Source organism: Leptidea sinapis, chromosome 34 (assembly GCF_905404315.1).
Source record: "Leptidea sinapis chromosome 34, ilLepSina1.1, whole genome shotgun sequence".
Classification (NCBI taxonomy): Eukaryota; Metazoa; Arthropoda; class Insecta; order Lepidoptera; family Pieridae; genus Leptidea; species Leptidea sinapis.
This window is the reverse complement of record NC_066298.1, coordinates 6,080,115-6,102,312: the sequence shown is the minus strand read 5'-3', so window position 1 is coordinate 6,102,312 and position 22,198 is coordinate 6,080,115. Positions and strand designations below refer to the sequence as shown.

General features: G+C 36.5%; 2 protein-coding genes across 2 annotated transcripts in view; one reads left to right on the top strand and one right to left on the bottom strand.

The window, feature by feature from the left end:
* Nucleotides 1-22,198, top strand: part of LOC126974915 (syntaxin-binding protein 5) — a 230,424-nt gene that overhangs the window by 144,220 nt on the left and 64,006 nt on the right. The gene's annotated exons all lie outside the window — the stretch shown is intronic.
* Nucleotides 15,159-20,474, bottom strand: LOC126974923 (basic juvenile hormone-suppressible protein 1-like). The gene is made up of 5 exons (XM_050822666.1): nucleotides 20,319-20,474; nucleotides 18,722-18,855; nucleotides 16,832-17,665; nucleotides 16,467-16,627; nucleotides 15,159-16,234 (listed from the first exon to the last, which is right to left on the bottom strand). Exons 1-5 carry the CDS (start codon nucleotides 20,410-20,412, stop codon nucleotides 15,208-15,210), a joined length of 2,250 nt encoding a protein of 749 aa, XP_050678623.1. The 5' UTR covers nucleotides 20,413-20,474; the 3' UTR covers nucleotides 15,159-15,207.

The window sequence follows — 22,198 nt, the reverse complement described above, 5'->3', positions numbered from 1 at the left end:
ATTAATTTTTTCGTTGCACTTCTATTTTTTATAGACAGTGCGAAAAAAAAGCCCAAACAACCCCTCTCTAACTTTTACAGTTGGAGCCATGCACTACATACATATTCATTCAATCTACATTAAAATTGTACGAAAGTTTATTAATTTTACACCAATACTATTTAACTGCGAGAGTGGTAAATTGGCTCCGCTCGATTCCTCAAGGCTTGGTCCCCAGCCTTAAATTAAAATAAAAATAACGACCCCTTACAAAACATATTATATCAATATAGGGTACTGACCATTGACCGAGAAATGATACGAAATTCCTATTGTTATTTCTCGTTCTCTTGTTCTCTGTAATTTTCATCAGAACGGAACGCCCGGAAAAAGGGCAAAGTTGGCATACAATATATCGATGGATATTTCAGCCCCGGTAGCTGGAACAATTGAGAAATATCCTTACATAATATTATTTAGTTGAATGTCTGTCATTTCCTTCGTAATGTTCAATTCGTTTAATGTTACACTCCATTATACTCAACTATTTAGTGAATTTCATGAGAAAATATTTATTCAAGTAGGTTCTATATGCTTGTTGGCATTTATTTTATTCTATTGATATAAAATGTAATGCTGTGTCTAAGTCTTACATAGACTAAAAAATCTTGCTGAATTAATAATTATTATACTTAACAACGTTTGTTTACCATGTAATGAACTTATTCTATATGTTTTATATTTTTTTATTAGGCCTAAGTAAAACAATACCTAAAATCACGATACTGTACTACTACGATCTACCTACACTGGTTTTGTACATAACTTAATTTACTTGATAATAAAGATATTTTGAAATTGAATTGATTAATTTATTTGTGCCCTAATAAATTGTGTTTTTTCCCTGTCGCTCAAACGATATATTGTAACTCCTTAGGTTTTATCTCATTTCTTTTTATCTACCACGGTAAATGAAAAACGTTTCTTTTCTGAATTTATTAAACGAAATATGGTTAAGAGGGCGAAGTTTTAATTAAAAAATATGAGAGGCAATTTAAATCTGTATCCAGTTTTATGAAAACAGATCGAGCTATGAGAAAATTGTTTACGTCTTTGGTGTTTTAATGAATCACTACTTGTTTCTTGTAGATAATATATTCATGACGTTTTAGGGAAATAATTTTAAAATCGTTGTGTAAGATGTTTTTTGATGGGAATCTATACAAATGATTTGAGTTTTCTTTAGTGTTAATTCTGTCAATAACGGTGCCAGATTTTGGTGAGACAACACGTCCTGAGGATGTCTCGTGTAGAGGCGAAACACGTGTCGAATAGTTTAAAGACAAATATTGGCTGAATTAACACTAAAGAAAACTCAAATTATTTGTATAATTATGGATTTCCGCAAAGTAACGCTATATAAATTAATTTCAGACTCGAGTTTCCACAAAGTTATCGCATATAACTCCGCTGCCAAGAAGTGCGCGCTTGCGTGTGTTTCAGTCCTAATATATATTTTTCTGAATGGTTGATAGATTTTTCTTGCAAAATCAGCAATCAAAAAGTAAATTAAAATAAATTTGAATATTTAATATCAGAAGTGGAGAACTCTCTTAAAAATAACTAATTGCTGTCGTTATTGTTAAAAGGCTTTTATTTTCTCAAAATGTGATTACTTTGGAATTCTTTTTGAAGTTATTTCTAATACTGCTACTACCGCTTCGGAAAAAAATGGCGTTCTGAGAGAGAAGAAGGGGCGCATGAAACTCTCGCAACTTTCTTTTTTTTTTGCCCCATTTTAGTAAAATATACAATATTTCAATGTCATTGTTATTGGCATAAAATAATCATAATCTAGTCCTAGGCTATCCGATCACTTAGATATTGAGCTGAGGGGGATTAACGACAGAGCTATTTTTTAATAAAATATTTAAATTTATTTCTAGATAATACCTGGACAGTAGCTGGGACTTTATTATTAAAGTGTATAAATTTACCTTTAAAGCTATCATGTATCTTATGAAGCCTATTACTGTTTTTTCTAATCATATTAAATATATCATAGATCTTATATTGAAACCGAAGAACGTTTATTTTCATAAAGAAAATACTTCTTGAATTACTAGAGCAGAATGTAGAAAAGGCAAAGAAAACCGCTCGTTACTATGGCCTTTGCTGGCGCTGTTCATAATTAATTTATTAATCAGAAGTCGGAAATATACTGTCCTGATAAATTATTATTTTTTTCATTCTAGCAGTAACTCGACATTTCTCGAGTATAAAGGATATTTTTGATTTAATCAGAACGTATAACGGCCGTTCCTAGTATAATATCTATAGATAGAGACAAATTACTACCTTCTACTGTCAGTAATTAGCTGTCAATAATCTGAAGCTGTCCCAATTACCCGATAAGTCATTCTTAACGCCTTGTATGGGGACGCGTGAATTGCAATTTCCATACAAAATTCTTTCGCTGGTAAGCTATAACGTCGTCCCATTGACAGACAGCGTGTACGGATAAGGTGAGTAACCGTTGATAAGTTTATTTGGACAGAAAAGTCAACGATAGTTACGATTTTTATCTCAAGTGGGCCACAACCGGAGATAGACAGAATATTGGGAACGACCGTACGTCTCCTCGGACATTTGTATCCACAGTACTCCGATATATCTTTTATAATAACAACAACATTATAATATAATACTAAAAACATACGCAACTATAAAAATAAATTCAAAACTTACGGAAATATACATAATATATATTTACTATACTTTAAATGCTATCCCTACTCTTCTACATTACATAAAATACATACACGTATTTAGTGTCATCCAAAAAAAAAATATAAATATAAAAAAAAAATTATATCAAACTATACTTACCCCGACGTGCCATTCCGTATCTAGTATCTCTTAATGCATGTGTTGATCATGTTTACGCGGTTTTTTCATTTCTACCCATTCTATGTTGTATGAGTAATTTCTTGGTAAGCTTTAACCTAGAAAGAGTGCAAAAAGGAAAATACTAAAGCGATGCATAACTCTTTCTAATCTTAAATTACATCCTACTAATATTATAAATGTGAAAGTTTGTATGTCTGTTTGAACTTCTTTAACGCAAAATCTACTGAACAGATTTTGATGAAACCTTACAATAATATAGCTTACACACCAGAATAACAAATAGGCTATAATTTATAAAACTATAGTGTGAACTATACAAAATATAAAAGAAGTGTGATTGTTACTAATGAATACAACTAGCGCCATCTCTTATCAACTAGCAAGCAAAAGATCAACACAATTTATATGGCAAAACAACGTTTGCCGGGTCAGCTAGTAGTTATCATAATATAGGGTGCAGTCTTTTTCAAGATAAACTCAAGGAAGTTAACATTATTTAGGTATCGACGTCAAAGGTTTATTCTAGCTGTGCTTTTAAGACAAAATATCGTTCTTGCCAAGAACGACGCAAGATCTCGTAAATCTTCCGACGAGGTATTTATGATACACTCGGAACGCGACTAAATATTCCTATAATAGGCTTATATCCTGGATAAACATTTTTCGCTCACAATTTATTTGGTAACTCTTTTATAAATTGATTTCGTGACTTTATTGTGCGGTACTTTGTGAGTAGATTTACTTATCGTTACATATTTAGGTAAAATGAATTACAATTTTGTATTTCAAGAATATTTCATGTGCTTCAAAGGTAATCCGTTTCTTTGGTGAGCCTAATTCGTCAAATTCGTATTCTAACATTAGAGCATATTTATTTGAAATGTTTGTTTTAGTTTCTCGTGGTGAACACTAACGGCCGTTCCCAATATTCAGTCTATATTTGAGATAAAAATAGTAACTATCGTTGACTTTTCTGTCCCAATAGACTTATCGAAGTTAACTCACCTTATTCGTACACGCTGTCTGTCAATGGGACGACGTATAGCATAGTTTGTGTGGAAATTGCAATTCACGCGCCCCAATGTAAGGCGATAAGAATGATTTATCGGGTAAATTGGTACAGCTTCAGATTATTGACAGCTAATTACTGACAGTAGAAGGTAGTAATTTATCTCTATCTGTAGATAGTTTATTGGGAATGGCCGTTAGATCATTATATTTTGTCTACTCTTTTCTAATAATAATAAGCCTTTTATTTCATAGTTTTGAGAAAAAAAAAATAAACGAAAGTTTATTATGTTATTTACACGTATTTGTATAGGTGTGGATAATAATATATAAGTTTGTTTGCATGAACCCCTCTTCAAGTGAGGGTGAGCGAGGAGGCCCTCTAAAGAAACCATCTATCTTGAGCTATGGGCGCCCAGCAGGTACCAGCTATTTTTATCAACTCGTCTGCCTATCTCGTGTGGGGTCTACTCTTTTCTACTTTTACTTTAATCTGTAGCTATCAGTAGATTTTCTTAATTGCACACCACCGGGCATCACTGATTAAATATTAGCCTCATAATATGTGCATAATATTCTGCAAGGATACAATTGTATGAAGAAATTACGAGAATTTAGCAGCGGGGGGCTCTTTTGCACCGGATGCCGGCTAGATTATGGGTACCACAACGGCGCCTATTTCTGCCGTTAAGCAATAATGTGTAAGCATTACTGTGTTTCGGTCTGAAGGGCGCCGTAGCTAGTGAAATTACTGGGCAAATGAGACTAAACAACTTATGTCTCAAGGTGATGAGCGCAGTTGTAGTGCCGCTCAGAATTTTTGGGCTTTTTAATAATCCTGAACGGCACTGCATTGTTATGAGCTGGGCATATCAATTACCATCAGCTGAACGTCCTGCTCGTCTCGTCCCTTATTTTGCAACAAACTGTTCTTGTTCTAATCGGTCATTGATTTTGTAGGGTGCCAGTGTTAGCGGGTTTTATAGGCATGTCGCCGGGTGTAGGAGGGTGTCGTGTCGGATGGAAATTAATTTCTGTGACACGGCTCAAATTGTATTTTATTCGATGCCGTATATTTTGCCCAGTCGACCGTAAATCGGTCCACAGTAAACTCTCCTACAATGAGACCTGTACATTATGTAGTCTCGGTGTGATTTATTATAATTGCTTTAGCACTTTAAATGTTTTGCGTTTCAGTGAGCTTTTGACATATTGAAGAATTTGAATTGAATTTTTACAAATGATTTTGCAATACAATATGATAGGTTCGTGTATAATATGTATATTATTAACCATTATTGTTGTTTACCTGTAGGCCAGGTAATTACAACAACTACTCTAATAGATTTTTGCGCCACAACCCCTATAGCCTAGTGGCTAGTAACCCTGACTACTGAGCTAGAGGTCCCGGGTTCGAATCCCGGTAGGTGCACACATTTATATGATTAATATGAATGTTTGTTTCCGAGTCATGGATGTCTATATGTATTTATGTATGTTTAATTATGTATATTGTATTAAATATATCGTTGTCTTGTGCCCATAGTACAGGCTATGCCTAGTTTGGGGCAAGATAATTTGTGTAACAGTGTGTCAATATTATTAATCGTGCATATAACTTTCACAATTTTTGCGCAATGCTAAGCCACGGTTTAGATAAGTTAAAGTTGCGAGCAATAAAGTTATTCAGCTGATGAGTTAAGGAAGGCATACCATCATTTGATTGTAATATATTCAGATTCAGATTCTTGACTCCTGTCAACCGCAGTACCCCTAAAAACGTGCTCTGCACGAGTAAAATAAAATTTAATGAAAATGTATCCTTTACGCGAAAACCAAATGTAAAAACACAGTTACAATTTATTATAAGGTTTTAATCCATTAAAAAGTATTTTATTTAAATGTGTAACAATCGCGTTAATAAAAGATAGAACATTATATTTAGATTTTTTATTTTATCGAGTAATAAATATATATTTTTTTTTAAACTAAAAATAACAATATTAATGATTTTAAACAAACATAAGCAATAGTATAAGCTAAGTTTCTATCCCAAATCTGTTATACACGTGTGATAAACGGAAGCTGGAGATGACCGTTTCAGAAGATTTGCGATTTCTCAATGGCTGGTGAACCAAGCATTGAGAAATCACAAATCTTCTAATGTCTACTTCAAAAAGACTCCAGAGGAAGTGAGAGGTGTGCATACCAGCTTATGGACTATCAGGAGGAGGCTTCTCGCTGTCAATATATGCAGTCGCCGTCCAGCTCGTGGCCCTAAATTACTCCTGGAGCACAGAATTGCTAGCTAACTAGTCCGACGTCGGCAAGTACTGCGAAGGCAAGGGCGTCTTGGAAAGTTTATTTTAAAGAAATAACCCCTTATGGTGGAGACTCAGTTGTGTTTTGGGCAGCGATTAATTTATTGGACCGTACGGAGTCTTCATAGAAAATGCTACTTTGGATGCACATCGGTACTGTACGGTTCCGCGGGTATTGGGGGTTTTAGCATTTTTTTTTATGGACGAAAACGCTCGCGCCCCGCAAAACATCAGGGAATTAAGGAATGTAATGCTGCGAAGTGTAAGCGCACGATGCTATTCCACAAGAATAGCATCGATATCATACCCGGACGAATACAAGATATTTATATTGATAAAATGATAATTTTAGCAAGAGAGGGCCACACTCGACTTATCATGACTTTAAGTTTTTATTTTTATACTTAATAAAACTAAAGTTTTTAGCCTGCTTTGTTTTTTAATGAACAGATATGCAACTAGCTGTTTAGACTCTCGGGTCATTTTTCATTTATTCCATCGAAATGTAATCACGAAATTGACAGAAACTTCTTCTGCTTATTTATTTAAAGCACCGGCTTAAAACCTATCAATAGTTAGCACATACAAATAATAGTATTTTATTAATATTAAAGGTACAGGTGTATTAAATTAAATTTATAGTTATTTGATACTTTTCAGTTTTTGAAGTCGGTTTTTTTAAACGTAGTTTTTTTTTCGTTTGTAATCTGAATAACAAAAATATAAAATTTTCCATAAACATCTGTGAAAACTGGTCGGTTAGGCCATTTTCTTAATTAAATACGAAAAACTGACAAAAACTTTATAGGCAACAGTTTTGGTCTCGCTGATATAGTGGGTCGTGTATAAACAGATTTTTGAAAACAAATATTACACTCATTTAAAACGACACTACGAAACTTCGTATACGTTATTAAGTAACAGTGATAAAAAAAAATCGAAAAATTCTACTTCATATAGTTTTTAATAAATAATAAACTATCTTTTAATATCAGACAGTAAAGCTCTCGACAATTGACAACTTCCTACTTTTTAATTTCTTATGAATTGCTCTTAATTTTACTTAGTGCTGGGATAACTTATCGAGTCAACATATAGTTTTTTTTTCATACATTCGACTTGGTATATGTAAAGCATGCGAAAAACTATCACCAAAAGCTTATAACTTTTGAGAAACATTCAGACAAGGAAAAATTCTCCATTCCTGGCGAAAGACGCGAGATCAGCTTGATTAAAATGATAAATAATTTTGTTAACGAGCATCAAAGTGTAAGTTTGACCTACAAGAGTAGCATAATATCTAGAAGAGTGATATCGTATAGCTTGGTGGGACACCGGTGCGCTCCAAGCCAACTGTCACGGAATTATTTACGGTTGCTTTATCCGAGGACAGGTGCGGAACTAAGCCGGCCTGATCCGCCGTGACTCGGGACACGCCCGCTGACAAATTACATTTTTATCTGAACTGAACAATACAAATATAATTTCAAGCAGATAGCATGCTGTGCGTGTTTTTTAGTCATGATCAAAATAAATATTCTTTAATATCATATCAAATATTCTATTGTAGAATTGAATCGTCGTCTTACTTTGTTTCACCAGCATACAACAATATAATAACCATATTATTATATTTATACGTGGACTTTTTTACTCAATAAAATTGGGTGTGCTAGTAGCAACCGTGGTGAAAACTCAGTAAGTTGATTGCGATGATATCACGAAGAAATGGAGGAAAATAAAAGACGAGGCGATGGATCTAGCAGAGGGTGGACCACTGTAGATACCGTCTGTTCTATTGATTGAGTTCAGGAATTACTTGATATATTACAAGTGGCTTGTGAAATCTTGAAATATTCTATAACGATACATGTATTATGAATAATACCATGCTTAAATAAAAAAATATTAATACTAGAGCAGTATTTGTCATGTTTTCGTAGCACCATTTTTGTCTCCACTGCATTTCAGATAGAGTGAAGGTCTGCCTAATTGAGTTTGACAATTAATGTAAATACAAGTTCCAACTCAGATTTCACAAGTAATTGAGTCGGGCTCGGAATGGATTTAGATTGATGTAAATACGGAGTCGTTGTTCGTCGCTAATGGATTGAGTTCGTTCATGTTCCAAACTAACAATGCTGCAAATTTAAAAGAATCGAGAATTGATGAAGCGCCATTGAGAGAGACATCGCTAGAGGGTCCTTTAATACAACATAGACCGAGAGATGATATTGTTGATGTCAAGCACTTTGAGTTGTAGTTAGGTGAACTAGAAGCTATAATAAATTCCGTATTCTAAATTGAGTGTTATTTAGAAGAATTACGATCGAAACACAATGTTAATAATTGCATGTTTTAATAATAGGTGTACTGAGTTTACTCGAATTATATGACAGAATCCAACATCTTTATAATTCTTGTCAGTCTCTTTATTTTTTTCAACTTATCTAAATAACGGACCGAATCTACTTTTCACGCGTACCCTTACATGGATGTGTATGTACGCCTCTGTACTGTTGTAATAAAATATATTAATGCCTTTATTTCATATGAAGTTTTATTAGTAGATACCTCCATTTTATAAGGGGGGTAAAACACTCGAACAAAACATGAATATGTAAATAACTAGTGACTAGCTCTTGGCTTGACCAGTCAACTGAACATATCGCTCGCACTCGACCGCACCCGGCGACCTGCTCACTACAAACGTTTGTTATGAAACCTTTTATTTTTCAAATCTCTTCCCTTTGCTCTGTGTGCTGCGATCAACTACGATATGTTTTTTTGTTTGCAGCCGGAGGAATAAAGTCGCTATGATAACTTATACACCAACCAAGTAGGTACTGAGCTTAGAATATTAACACTACAGAACACTCTGCGTCGGTGACTTCACGGACTCAAGGACAAGTACAACTAAGGCAGATATAGAACGGGACAAAGCTATTGATCTTGCATCTCTTTCGCGTAACCCATTTAAATGATTGTCACAATGTCAACTTTGCGACAAAAAAGTACAAGAGCTGTCATGTGATCGGTTTGCAATTAGCTTGCGAATAATAATTTTGTGATTTTATTGTTTTCAAATATGTTTGGTGTGAGATACGGATATATGAAAAGATTTATGGATACCAAGTAAATATGTAAGAATCAGTCCACTTTGATGCGACCAAAATAGTCACAAAAAATAAAAACAAATGGCTCTTTGAAAATACACAGTTCCATTAGAATTTATTCATTTAATTGCTTTATTGTTGCTTACAATAATTTAATTTTGTTTTCTGTATCACAGAGTGATCTTATCACTTGTAAATTTTTAGTTATTAAGAATTCATTAAGTAGCTAACTACATGTTTTTTTTTGTATGTAAACTCAAACGTCAGAGCTGCAAGCCTGCAACCAATCCACCTATCGTTGTGGTTACTTGAAAACAACAACCAAACAATCCAGAATTGAGTAGTGCCTACATTTTATTTTCATTTTATACTTATTCTCGAATTTACTTTATTTTTTATATGTAGATACTTCCATCAGCATCAGAATGCACAAGTCAGTCTTCAATGATGTGTACCACCAAACGACATCTAGAATGACTTGGCTAACGAGATAACCGATATGTGAGATGTTGACCTGACGATCATAGCCCGGATAGTCCTTAAGGCAAACGGTCTTATAGCGAAGAGCCTCGATCAATAGATCAGGAGTCTCTCGCTTAGCGGTTGGCTGAAAGATCAGATACAGGTGCCTCTATTTGCAACCCTGCCACCGGTAGCTTGGGCTCCGCTGCGTCTAAGTTTTTTTTTTTTGGTTTTTTAAATATGTATATGATAAATATCATAATATATACATATTTTCGATACATTTTTAAAAAAACTAAGATTTAAGAATAATAATATTTGTAATAAATAGAAATAGCAAGAAGATAATATTATATTTCCTGATCATTATTAGAGTTCTGACTGTAGTATTCACACATTTTAACAGGCAATCGTGATTAATATGAAAAACAAGGATTGTGTGGTTTTATGAAACCACGGTAAAAGTGAAACATTTTTTCACATTATAGACATTTAACTAAAAATTTATGGAATAATATTCCATTAAGGGTATAAAAATCGCTTTATCAATCTTAATTTTATGCTTGGAAAATTGGAATGATAATGGGCAACAATAAAAGTAGACTAAGTCTCCAACTAATATTTTTATTGAACTCTGTCTTAGCCCTGGTTAAAAATATTGAATGAAAAGGATCAAAAATGATGAAATTTGAATATAGTCTATACACTAAACGGTCAGCTGCTGCGAACTATAGGCGCCGCCGCGCCCGACTGTCACGCGGCATGTAACACACAGACGAAAAAGTTTGAGACGATGTAATAAAAGTTTCACTTTACTATCTTTTGTAATGTTACTTACACTTTGATATTTTTTGGTCTTATAATAAACATATAATTATCAGTACATGCTTTTAATTATTGTATTTAATTCATTTACATTCCCAATCATCTGTTGAGTATGTGATATCGTGTCGTACGATATTATGTCAACACATAAGACTACTATCAAAACTATTGCTATCTACAATGGCCACGCGGATACTACTTCTATAGTGATAATATTTTAAGGTACAGAGTTCCGTGGGTGCAGCAGTTTCTCTGGGAAATAACACGGCGCGCAAATGACCCGAATAGTCGTATAGACTGAAACTCTGCTTAGGATCTTCTGATTTAATTCTAAATTCCTTGCAGAGTATATATATATACATTCACGCTACATTTTAATCCTGACTAATCGCATTATAGAATATATAATTATTTCAGACTGCAGTCGTTCTTTTTTTCTATCAAAATTTTTAACAATAAAACAACCGATATCAAAAACACTATTCCAAAACAGAATATAGAATATGCACAAAGCAGGTTTAAAATAATTGCGTATTTTTACAATCTAAGTAATAATCTAATTCTAGTTACCATTATTGTTATTTTTGGAATCGGTGTCCTTCCGCCGCGACCCGCTCTCGCCTCCTCACGACTCAGCACATCTCACCTATAACTATGTATGTATGTAGTTACAAACCTATCTTGGATGACAAACTAAAAACTGAGAACCTACTCCATTTTTGAAGTCGGTTAAAAAGATCGTCCCTGCTATGTTGCTAGCTCTGTGCTCTTGGTCTCATAATTGATAGTAAACGACTACTAACGAGCAGGAGAGGAGCCCTTGCTTTGGCTTTGGCACACTATGAATAATGATTCTAGTTTAAAGCGTTGTATATGTCATTTTATACCTTTTTGGATTACAACGTACGTTTTATCATCAATTTGTCGAGCGTAGATAAAATGGTAGAGTAATTAAGAACAGATTGCTGCCCGATATCTCCCGTGGTCCGCCGCCCACCAGATTAATCTGTCAGCCACGAAATGATCAATTGACTTTTGGGACAATTTGTCAACAATATTCTGAAATCTGAACGAATTGATAAATCGGTTTTTGCGAAGCTTTCCGAGAAGCTTTGTTGTGTATAGTGCATTATCGGTTGATTTATTTTCAATTTGCTCTTCTCCACCATTTTACTCGTAATATTTTTATGTGAAAAGTATAATAGAAGAAAATTTTATTTTATTTAAAATTGTTCAACTCTGTTTTTGTATTACACTTGTAGAAGCTGAATGCACCTTATAAAGGTGTTGCATTAATAGGTTAATTATATGATACATTTAGGTAATTATTGGGTGTGAAGCAGGTAGTTATAAGAAGTTATTATAAATATTGTTTAAAACATTTGAACATATCAATATGAACTTATTGACTACCCCGGTACATAATATAATATATAATTTCTTTTTTATTTATTTCATGTATATTGGCTTATACAGAGCAGCTCGAATTGTCAGGGGGGTCCCAGTGCTCTGTGAACGGCTGGATCACATGGCGTTGCGTAGAGACGTCGCTTCATTGTGTGTCTTCTACCGCATTTATTACGGGGAGTGTTCCGAAGAGCTGTTTAACCTGATTCCTGCCGCCGAATTCCACCTTCGCACGACACGCCAGAAATTAGGATATCATCCCCACCATCTGGATGTGTGGCGGTCCTGCACAGTGCGGTTTTCAAGGAGCTTTCTTCCTCATACTACTAAGCTGTGGAATGAGCTTCCTTGTACAGTGATTCCGGGATGATACCACATCGGTACCTTAAAAATAGCGCGTACAACTTCCTTCAAAGCCGGCAACGCTTCTGTGATTCCGCTGGTGTTGCAAGAAAATGTAGGCGGCGATGATCACTTAACACCAGGTAACCCGAACTCTTGTTTGTCCTCCTTTTCCATAAAAAAAAAATACTTTACTAATAAAATAGTGTAATACGCGTACACAAAATTTTTGGGAGATGGAGAAAAAAGTTTCACAATAAATTTATTGTGAAACTTTTTTCTCCATCTCCCAAAAATTTTTCGTCCATCTATCGCATCCGTCGCATTACAACCAAATGGTCAGCTGGCCATGTAGCATTTACAACCTCATTATTTGTTCTAGTACTCCCGTGGTATTTGTGTGTTCTGTTTTAATATAATAATTAATAAATAAATTTAATACCTATAATATATATTATTGTAATTTGTAATAATAATACTACTTTTCTGAAGTTTCATTTCTCCATATGCAAATTGCACATGCACAAACTTTATTTATAAACACTCATAGTAGGTGACATTTGACATTCAATATGAGCTCGTTAGAGTATCTTCCAAGTTACAACATATTGTTATGTTTTTGAAGTGATAACCCTCACTTCTAGGATTAATACACAAATAAAATTTGAAAAAATATTTTTATGAACGATGCGGGATTCGAACCCACGACCTCTGGCGTTCCGTGCCAGTGCTCTGCCAACTGAGCCAACCGTTCGAGTGACGTATCGTCATAAAATCTTGTTCTCAAATTTTATTCGTGTATCTTACCAACATCATAAATAATTAGTACTACATGAATTAAATTAATAATAATAATACTATTTACATACTTTTATACAAATTATCTTGCCCTAAACTAGGCATAGCCTGTACTATGGGTACAAGACAACGATATATTTAATACAATATACTTTCTTAAACATACATATATACATATAAACATCTATGACTCGGAGACAAACATCTATATTCATCATATAAATGTTTGCACCTACCGGGATTCGAACCCGGGACCTCTAGCTTAGTAGTCATGGTCACTTACCATTCGGCTATATGGGTCGTCATTCCAACAACTGCAGTTTCCTCTAAATCAAAATGAAGCAAACGCTATTCTGACGTTTTTTGTTTCTCTTTAATGAACATGTTGTTAGCAACTATCTCAGTGTTCACAATCGATGAGGAGTTGAACGGAAAAAAGACGTGTATTGTGTACGAGCTAACGAACGAACATTGTAATTAAAATTCCGAGCAAGATGAGCTTTGAGAGTCTATCGTTGGCCTTTTATAAACTATCCGAGCTGCTTGCTTAGAGTTTTATTCCATCGAGAGATGAGAATTCTTGTTCGGAATATTTATATACGCCGGCACATATTAGCAAAGTACTTTGTAAGTTATTTTAGATCACATTTAAACTGTGCAATTGAAAATGTTATGACTAGGGTATTATGATTGGTGGTTGCTACCGATTACCGACAAATTAGATTACTTGAAATTCGCTTTGTGTTTCGTTGTTTGTGTGTGTGTTTGTTGGTTGCAGTTTAGTTGTACTAATGGCCCATGATTGGCAAAGACAGTCAAAGTTTCAGAATTCGAACGATGTCTTAATCATTATTGTGTTGGATTGATTGATTGAATTTATAGATTGGTCAATACTTCGATAGTATATTTCACTACGAGTGCGGAAAGCCTGTCATTGCAAAGAGTTCCGATAAATGTCTACCCGAGCCGAGGCGCAGCTGAAGGTGGGGGTTGACAGTCGGAACAAGTTGCAATGACGGTTTCGCACCTGTACTGAACAACTATTTTTAATACAGTTGCGAAAAAATGAAGGAATACACAACACAATAAACTCAACAAAATTTTTGGAAAATGGTGCCAACCGCAAAAGAATATAGCTGAGATTTTTCTTCAGTAGATTTTTTTTATTGATATGAAATGAAAATGAAATTTAACGAGATGAAATGGAATGAAACCTAACCTTACTCATTGAATCAAATCAATAAATCTGATATTGAAACAAATTAGTAGCTTTTTTTTAGAAATATTTGCATGAATCATAAAAACTTCTATATTTTTTTTTTGTTCGTGGATGATTTTTTCTTTTTAATTGACATTATTTTGACAGTTGGGAAAGAGAACGCACGAGTACGGAAAAGGTAAAGAAAAAGCTCGAGTATGTAATAGCCCACATCCCGAACGCTATACGTCACTTTTTGAGCAACTGTATTAAAAAATATCTTTATGCCTTCATTACTTATTTACGGTGTATGTGAGTTGATGCATTCGCTGTACTCAACAACTTTTGAGGTTTCTTTACACTTTTTATTTTGCCTCATCATGTAAGGGACAAGACGAGCAGGATGTTCAGCTGATGGTAATTGACACGCCCTGCCCGTTACAATGCAGTGCCGGTCAGGATTTTTGAAAAACCCAAAAATTCTAGGTGGCACTACATTTGCGCTAGTCTCCTTGAGACAGAATATGTTAAGTCTCATTTGCGCAGTAATTTCATTCGCTATGGCACCAGCATTCAGACCGAAACACAATAATGCTTACACATTACTGCTTCAGAAAAAGGTTCCGTTGTGGTACACATAATCTAGTCGGATACAGTTTATGTACAAAGTACTCAAGTACTTCTCATTTAAAGCTCAACTTTTCGTAGCGGTATAGAATGTTAAATATGTAGATAATTATATTGTCCAACATGATGTAGGCACACACGCCAGAAGTAAAATAAAACAAATGATCAAGTATAAATGCTTACATTATATTAGTAAAATAAGTGGTATTTTGATTTACATTCTGGTCATTTTATCGGTGGACATCATCATCACGTCCCTGTATGACATGCGCACCAGCATGTCCTTGTCCATGTTGGTGAGGTCGTCGCGCTTCATCACCATGTCAGATACGTCCACGTGCTTAACGGCGTTGGCTGTGGACATGTCCTTCCAGTAGACCTTGATGTCTGTGAACTTCATGTTGCTGTTGATGAAGCGGGTCAGATCTGTCTCTCTGTCGAACGGGAATCCGAGAGGCATGGTGTCGTAGCACACAGTCCAGCGGCAAGCGCGCCTGTCCTTCATCACGGTCATGTCGACGGTTGGCAACACAAGGCCGGTGCGGACTGGCGTCACAATCACGAACATCTGCAGCTCTAAACCACCCAAGGTACCGCGCGGCAGCAGCAGGCGGTGCGGGAAGCCCACGCGACTCTTGTACCAGTAGCTGTCGACAACCGTGTCGAATGTGTTAGTGGTGTCCAGAGTGGTGTCCCAGAAGCGGCGAGTCCATTGTCTGTCGGGAATAACGTTGTGCATCTCCAAGGAGTTGCGCACGATGGTGTTCTTGCCTGTCTGCAGTTTGTATAGGAAGCTGTCGATTTCGACCATGTCGAGACGCTTGTCATTGTTGTTCAGGAGACGGCCCATGCAGTCGTATTTAGGCCCGATAAAGATCCTCACAACAGAGTCTACTGCCTTCTCAGACTCGACCTCAATGTTGACCTTGAAGGCGTGGTGGTTCAGACGGTGCATGCGAGCTACGAAGATTTTGTCTGACTTTTTCTTTTGGATTTCGGTTTCGTCCAAGTATACAGCGTTGGTTATGTCAAGGTCGTACTCGTCCATGAAAGTGACAAGCTTGTCGGTCGTGATGGCCTCTATCTTGACACCCGGGAATTCAAGCTCGTTCCGGGTGTATTTGGGGAGCGACTTCTTGTATAAGACAGCGGTCTCTGTGATGCGCTTCATGATTCTCCAGAAGAGTGGGTCCCGCAGGCATGTCGTGTACATGTCCAGAGCGGTCGGGACGTAGGTGTACCTGGAACAGACCATCGCAAGGCCGGCTGTTATATTCAGCACCAGTTTATATATGACTGTGACAATTGTCACTTTAAGAAATTATAATTGTCAATAAATAGCGATAGTTTTAGAATAAGGTAGCTTCAACAGTATCATTACTTCTATACTAATTTGTTTGAATGCACTGAAACGAGTTCAGAATGTTACTTTATTGAAGTTATTATGTATGGTCAATTTGTATTTAAACTTACTTGTCGAAGTTGTAGTTTCCATAAGCCATGAGTCTTTTGAACACGTTGACTATGTGTAGAACTTTAGCGTCGTCGTTCACGATTCCCATTCCACCCAGCAATATCCTGGCGAGGTTCTCGAAATCTTCGACCTTCTTCAGGTTGATAACAGTACCGTCTCGCTGAAAAATATGATTATTTAATATTTTACTTCTATAAATTCCATTGCAAATGCTATAAAATTTTATGTACAAAAATTTGAATTTAATTAGATATGCTATTATATTTACTAGTAAGTAGTAGATTTTCACTAATTGTGAAGCAGCATGGTAGTTATTGAACATTCATGAATAAATAATAATTTGATACAAAAGAACGATACCCACCCTTTCAAACTTTCCTTTCACGATAGCCTCTCTGATCATGCTTTCAACATCATCAATAATCATTTTGTCTTTCAAGTTGTGCTTGTTGACGATCTTGACGTTGTTGGGACGGACGGGCATCTCGTCACCGGTGTGGAGACGGATCTTGGGCCAGTAGCCGTGGTTCTCGGTGTCATCAAGTTTGATCATGTCAATGTTGCACATGTTGTGGGACAGACGCTCCAGCCGGAGACGAGCCAAGAGCTGCTGGTAGCCGTACATGGTGATCTCTCCGCGGCGTTCCTTGTTCACGTTGTAAGTGTCATCGATCATCCAGTACGGGTAACTCATATGTAAGTAGTACATGTAGGTATTCAGGTCGATGTCCTCAGTGAAATAGGAAAGGCGGTCATCCTCGCTGAGGGTGTGACGCACTCCCTTGCGCCAGTCGATCACCAGTAGGTTCTTGTCGGTGACTTTGATACCGTAGTATTCGTAGAGCGCGGGGTCGTTGACTGCTTTGTTCATCTTTAGCATATGTGCCTTGTTGATGACGTGGCTGTCGACGAAGAAGTATGGGTAGATTTCGTAAGGAGCGGGTAAGACGATGCCGCGGCAGTCCTGTCGGTGGAAGACTGCGCAAGTAAAAGCGTAGACGAACATGCCACCGTTGATGCGCTCTCTGAGGAAACAGGCGGTCCTGATGAAAGTGTCGAAGTCCTTGGCGAAGTACAGCATACGGAAGGTGACCATGGCCTGGTCCATATGCAGATCGTTGGTGTGGACGAAGATCTCTCCGCGGGGCAGCATACCCATCTTGTACACATCGAGGAAGTACTTGACGACGTCGTCTTTCTGCAAACATTTTACAGAACGTTACTTAAATGGATAATTAATAACCACATTAGGGATTACAAACGTTTAATAAACTATAACACTTTTGCCACTTCTTCCCATTCAGTGGTGATAAATGGTAAAATATTTAACGCTATTAGTTGCCCGTTGCATTCGCAACTAAAGGTAATATGAGAATAATCATTAACAGAGAGAGTTGTAATACTGAAACATGCAGGGCAAGCCTGTCAGCCATTAAGTTGGCATAGCGACATCCCATACTGCACGGACGCACGCCAAGAAAGGATTGACATTCAAAGTGTCATTTTTGAAAGTAAATTTATAAATTAATTTTGACGTCAATACATCGTTAAATTTGCTTCAGCAGGTTTAAGTTTCTATAATTTCGTTGTCTTTCACCCAAAGCGAAGTAGAAATATATATGTCTGCTGTGCCCATAGTACTGGCTATGATTAGTTTGTAGTAAGAAGTGTGTCAATATAATTATTATTAAAATTTGAATAGGAATTGCCCCTTGGTGCACAGACTATTAATCACGTCATATGTGATGTGTACGTTTGACAGTAGTTCTCTGAATCATCCAATTATATAAAAGCTTTAAATGATTGTAGGAGTGAGCCAGAACAAATCGACAATCGAATTAAATCTTTCTTTGCTGGCCTTATAATATTATGCCTTTATACGAGCAATTCTTGTATATATATAATCTGAATCTCGGATATGGCTCCAACGATTTAATGAAATTTAGTTTACAGGTAGTTTCGGGGGCGAGAAATCTATCTGGCTCTAGATCTAGGTTTCAATTTAAAAAAAAATTTAGTTTTATCCGTGTTTTAATGAGACACAGCTACAATAACATTAGAATACAAAGGTAAATTTCGGCACTATATACAAGACTATAATAGCTCAGAGTGGACATTGGGTGATCCGGAAAGCAGAAGACCCCGGTTCGAAGTTTTGTACCTTCTTAAAAATCCGAACAAGGCTCGGTCGTCCAAATATTATTATTAAAACGAGACCTTTCTATATCGTTATAAATATGTAACTTGAACCTACCAAGAACTTGTCGAAGTTCTCCTCTATGTTGAACTCCCTGGCCACCTCCCTGACGTCATCGTACACTGTGGGCTGCAGAATGTGGTTGAGCAGCTTCCAACATAACAACTCCTTTGTTTTTACGTCTACATTTGCTGAAAATATAAAAAGAACATTACTATCAATATGGCACGCTAATTGAATAAATACTAACCCCCTTATTCATAATAGTCTGCTAACTTAAAGCATTGCTAATTCTCACTCTGTCTTCTTCTATTCACCTAAGTCAGAATGAGAAAAAACACTCCTTAGCGGCTGTTTTAAGTAAGTGGACCATTATGAATAAGGGGGTTAGTTATTAGCGCCACTAAGTAAGGTTTTTTTCAATAACATACCTACTATCTCGAAAAGTTGGAGTAACTTAAATTATTCATATACGATTTTAAATAAATAGAGGATTGTACTTGCGACAACATGGACTGACAGTCAGACGCTTGACAAACGGGATCGAAGTACTCACATAGATAACAAATTGGTTATTAACGGCAGATCTATATATTCATTCACAATCCCGAAATGCTGATCGGAGATAATTGTTTTAATCCGAATCATTGTTTTGGTATTTCAATAATCGATCTTTGGCACGTGATAGTGGTCACTTGGTATTTGTGTCAATGTGACGATTCAAGAATTCAGCGAGGAATGCTGTCAGCGATATGTAATAAAGAAGACGCAGAACTCTATCAGGGATTGGAATGGCGTCAACGACGATGAGACTGCTGGTGGAGTTGGAAAGATTGGAACAATGTGGAACCTCAAAGAAATGAGAGCGAAGCTTGATGCCCTTGGTGCTGACGGTGCGGCCGTAACGAAATGAAGAGCTTTGTGGTGAGGGTCTTCACTTTTTAAGGGAAAGTTACTGGGTGATACTATGCAACGTTCACTGCACAGGATTAAATCTAGTACCTTGAAGACACATCGTGTTACGATCTGATAGACAACTATCTCTACCAATAAGTAGATGCTGAAGGATCTCAACATCAAAAAACAGTAGTCCGCTGTATGTCTGAAGAGAACGACATTACTTCGGGCATATCGCCCTTAAACCAGCGCTCAATAACATAAGATACATAATAGCTTTAAGGGTAAATGTATACACTTTTATAATTAAGTCCCAGCCACTGTTCAGAGATTATCTATAAATAAATTTAAATGTTTTACTAAAAAATGGCTTTGTCGTAAATCCTACTATTCTACAACTGAATATCTAAGTGATCCGACAGGCTGGGAATAGATAATAGATTATTTTATAGCAATAGCAGAGAAAGTAAATTATTGTATATTTCATTAAAAAGAGCGGAAAAAAAAGAATGCTGGAAGAGTTTCTTGCGCCGCTTCTACTCTCTCAGAGCGCCATTTGTTTCCGAAGCGGTAGTAGTATCTAGTATATTAGAAATGACATCAAAAAGAATTCTAAAGGAATCAATTTTGAGAAAATTAATTTCAATCTAGATAGAGTTGTAGAAACTGGAATGATCCAGTGGTCGAATCCCGAAAAGATGTTCTGATCGGGCAGCTGACTATAGAGATATAAAATATTATAGGAACGGTCACATACCAAGGAGATCCTTTCCGATGACGACGTCTATGTTGTCTTTGATGGCTATCGCCGCAGCCACGGACAGCAGAGCTGTCAACACCAAGATTCTCATGATTGCCTGCTTCTGCCCGCTGTGTGTGAACCGGTGGAGGTGAATGAGTGACCATACATCGCCGCCGCGCCCTTATATACCATCAGCCGGAGTTTTGTTTATATTTTATCTGAAGATAGTTGCTCACCCCTTGCACCGATAACCTCGCCGATAATTGCACTATTGTTTAACTTTCGATTAGTTCGTTCGAGATGGTTGCTACACAGTCTTATACCTGACACCTACACGACGCTATTTAAAAAAGTGTGTGTGCAAGATGTTATACTTCTTTGGCCTAACAAAGCGAAAATCCTTAAAATGATTTATTCCTCGTGCCATTCTACGTTTGTAGAAAGAACAATATTGTAGAAATCTTGCAACGATGGCTTTGACAGTTAATTATTAAATAACGAATACGGCTGTACGGTCTTGAACCCTTTGCCTGTCCTAATAATGGACGAAGAAACCAAAAAAAAATAACAAATGTCGCAAATGTCAGAAAATTTTAGGAACCAACTTCATGTTACTTCTGTGTTACAGTGATGCGCGCGCATCTTAAAATTTCACTCTCAGCATATTTTTATAACGCGGTTAAAGAAGAATAACCTCAAAAATAAGTAGTACTCGGAAGCAAGCCTACACTCGTACCTACAATAGACACATGACACATGCACAAAATTGAACGACGGCCATATAGTACTTATAATATTTACAGCGACCAAATACAGTCATTGACAGCGACAGTAAGAGACCCCGCAAACTGCAGACTTTCGATTGGCCGATACTTTGGTTGTGTTCGGCTGTTAAGTGCGCACACTTGCCCGACTAAACAATTGGGTCTGTGATGAGTGCGCACACTATACAACTATCGGCCGATAGTGTTAGGGACGACGCTATTAGTTTTAAATCGGCTATTGATGAGTCTGGCCAACTAAACAATCGGTGGTGTGCGCGCCTAGAAGAGCGCTCAACTGATTTAACAGTCGGCCGATAGTTTGCTGACGGTTCAGTTTGAAGGCAATCGTGTAGCCCAGGGGTGCTCAAGCTTGAACTGATAGAGATCTACCTCAAAATTTGTAGACTACGATCGATCGGCTCTGAGAGGCTTCAAGTATGTGTGATGAAGGATTGTCGTCTGGTAGAGTGTCACGATGACATAGATATTAGTTTTGCGCAAAATATGCATTTTTTTAGTCAAGGTAAGTGTAGGTCTGCTCTTAAATGTCAATGAAAAAACTCATAATTATTATTCAAAATTGCGAGTTTATTGGTTCTTACTAAACAAACGCGTTCTAAAGTTCTAAGCTTAACTAAAGAGTGACTTTGGATGTTGAAGCGTGACACTGCATGTCCTGAGCATACTTTTCATAAGATGGTACTTAATTACCGATTTTAGTTTATTATACCGGATTTTTTTCTCGAGAACGACTCAAAAAGCACTCGCGATCGACCTGTCGATCCCGATCGACCGTTTGAGCACCCCTGGTGTAGCCCATCAAACTTTTTTGTCCGCCAATACCGAATCGTAATAATATGCGCACTCTCATACATCTTGATACTGATTAAGAAACCAACCAAACTATCGGCTGATCAAAAGTCTGCAGTTTGCGGGGTCTCTAAAGCTGTGTGTTTATACGGGACAGTACCGACATCTAACATCCGACAGTTATTTAAAAAAATACTAACTTCCAGTATGCACTGATTGTTATTAGTTTTCCTAAGAAATTATTTCATACTACTCTATTGCAGATTATATAAGATCAGACAGCCTGGATTTTTATGACCTTAAATCCATATAATAACAATT

Excerpts from the sequence above, each read along its gene's own strand:
- LOC126974923 (XM_050822666.1), bottom strand. The coding sequence starts at position 20,412 with ATGAGAATCTTGGTGTTGACAGCTCTGCTGTCCGTGGCTGCGGCGATA. Across the intron at positions 18,856-20,318 it reads CATCGGAAAGGATCTCCTTG|CAAATGTAGACGTAAAAACA; the intron begins GTATGTGACCGT and ends TTATATTTTCAG. Across the intron at positions 16,628-16,831 it reads TGAAAGGAAAGTTTGAAAGG|CGAGACGGTACTGTTATCAA; the intron begins GTGGGTATCGTT and ends CATATTTTTCAG.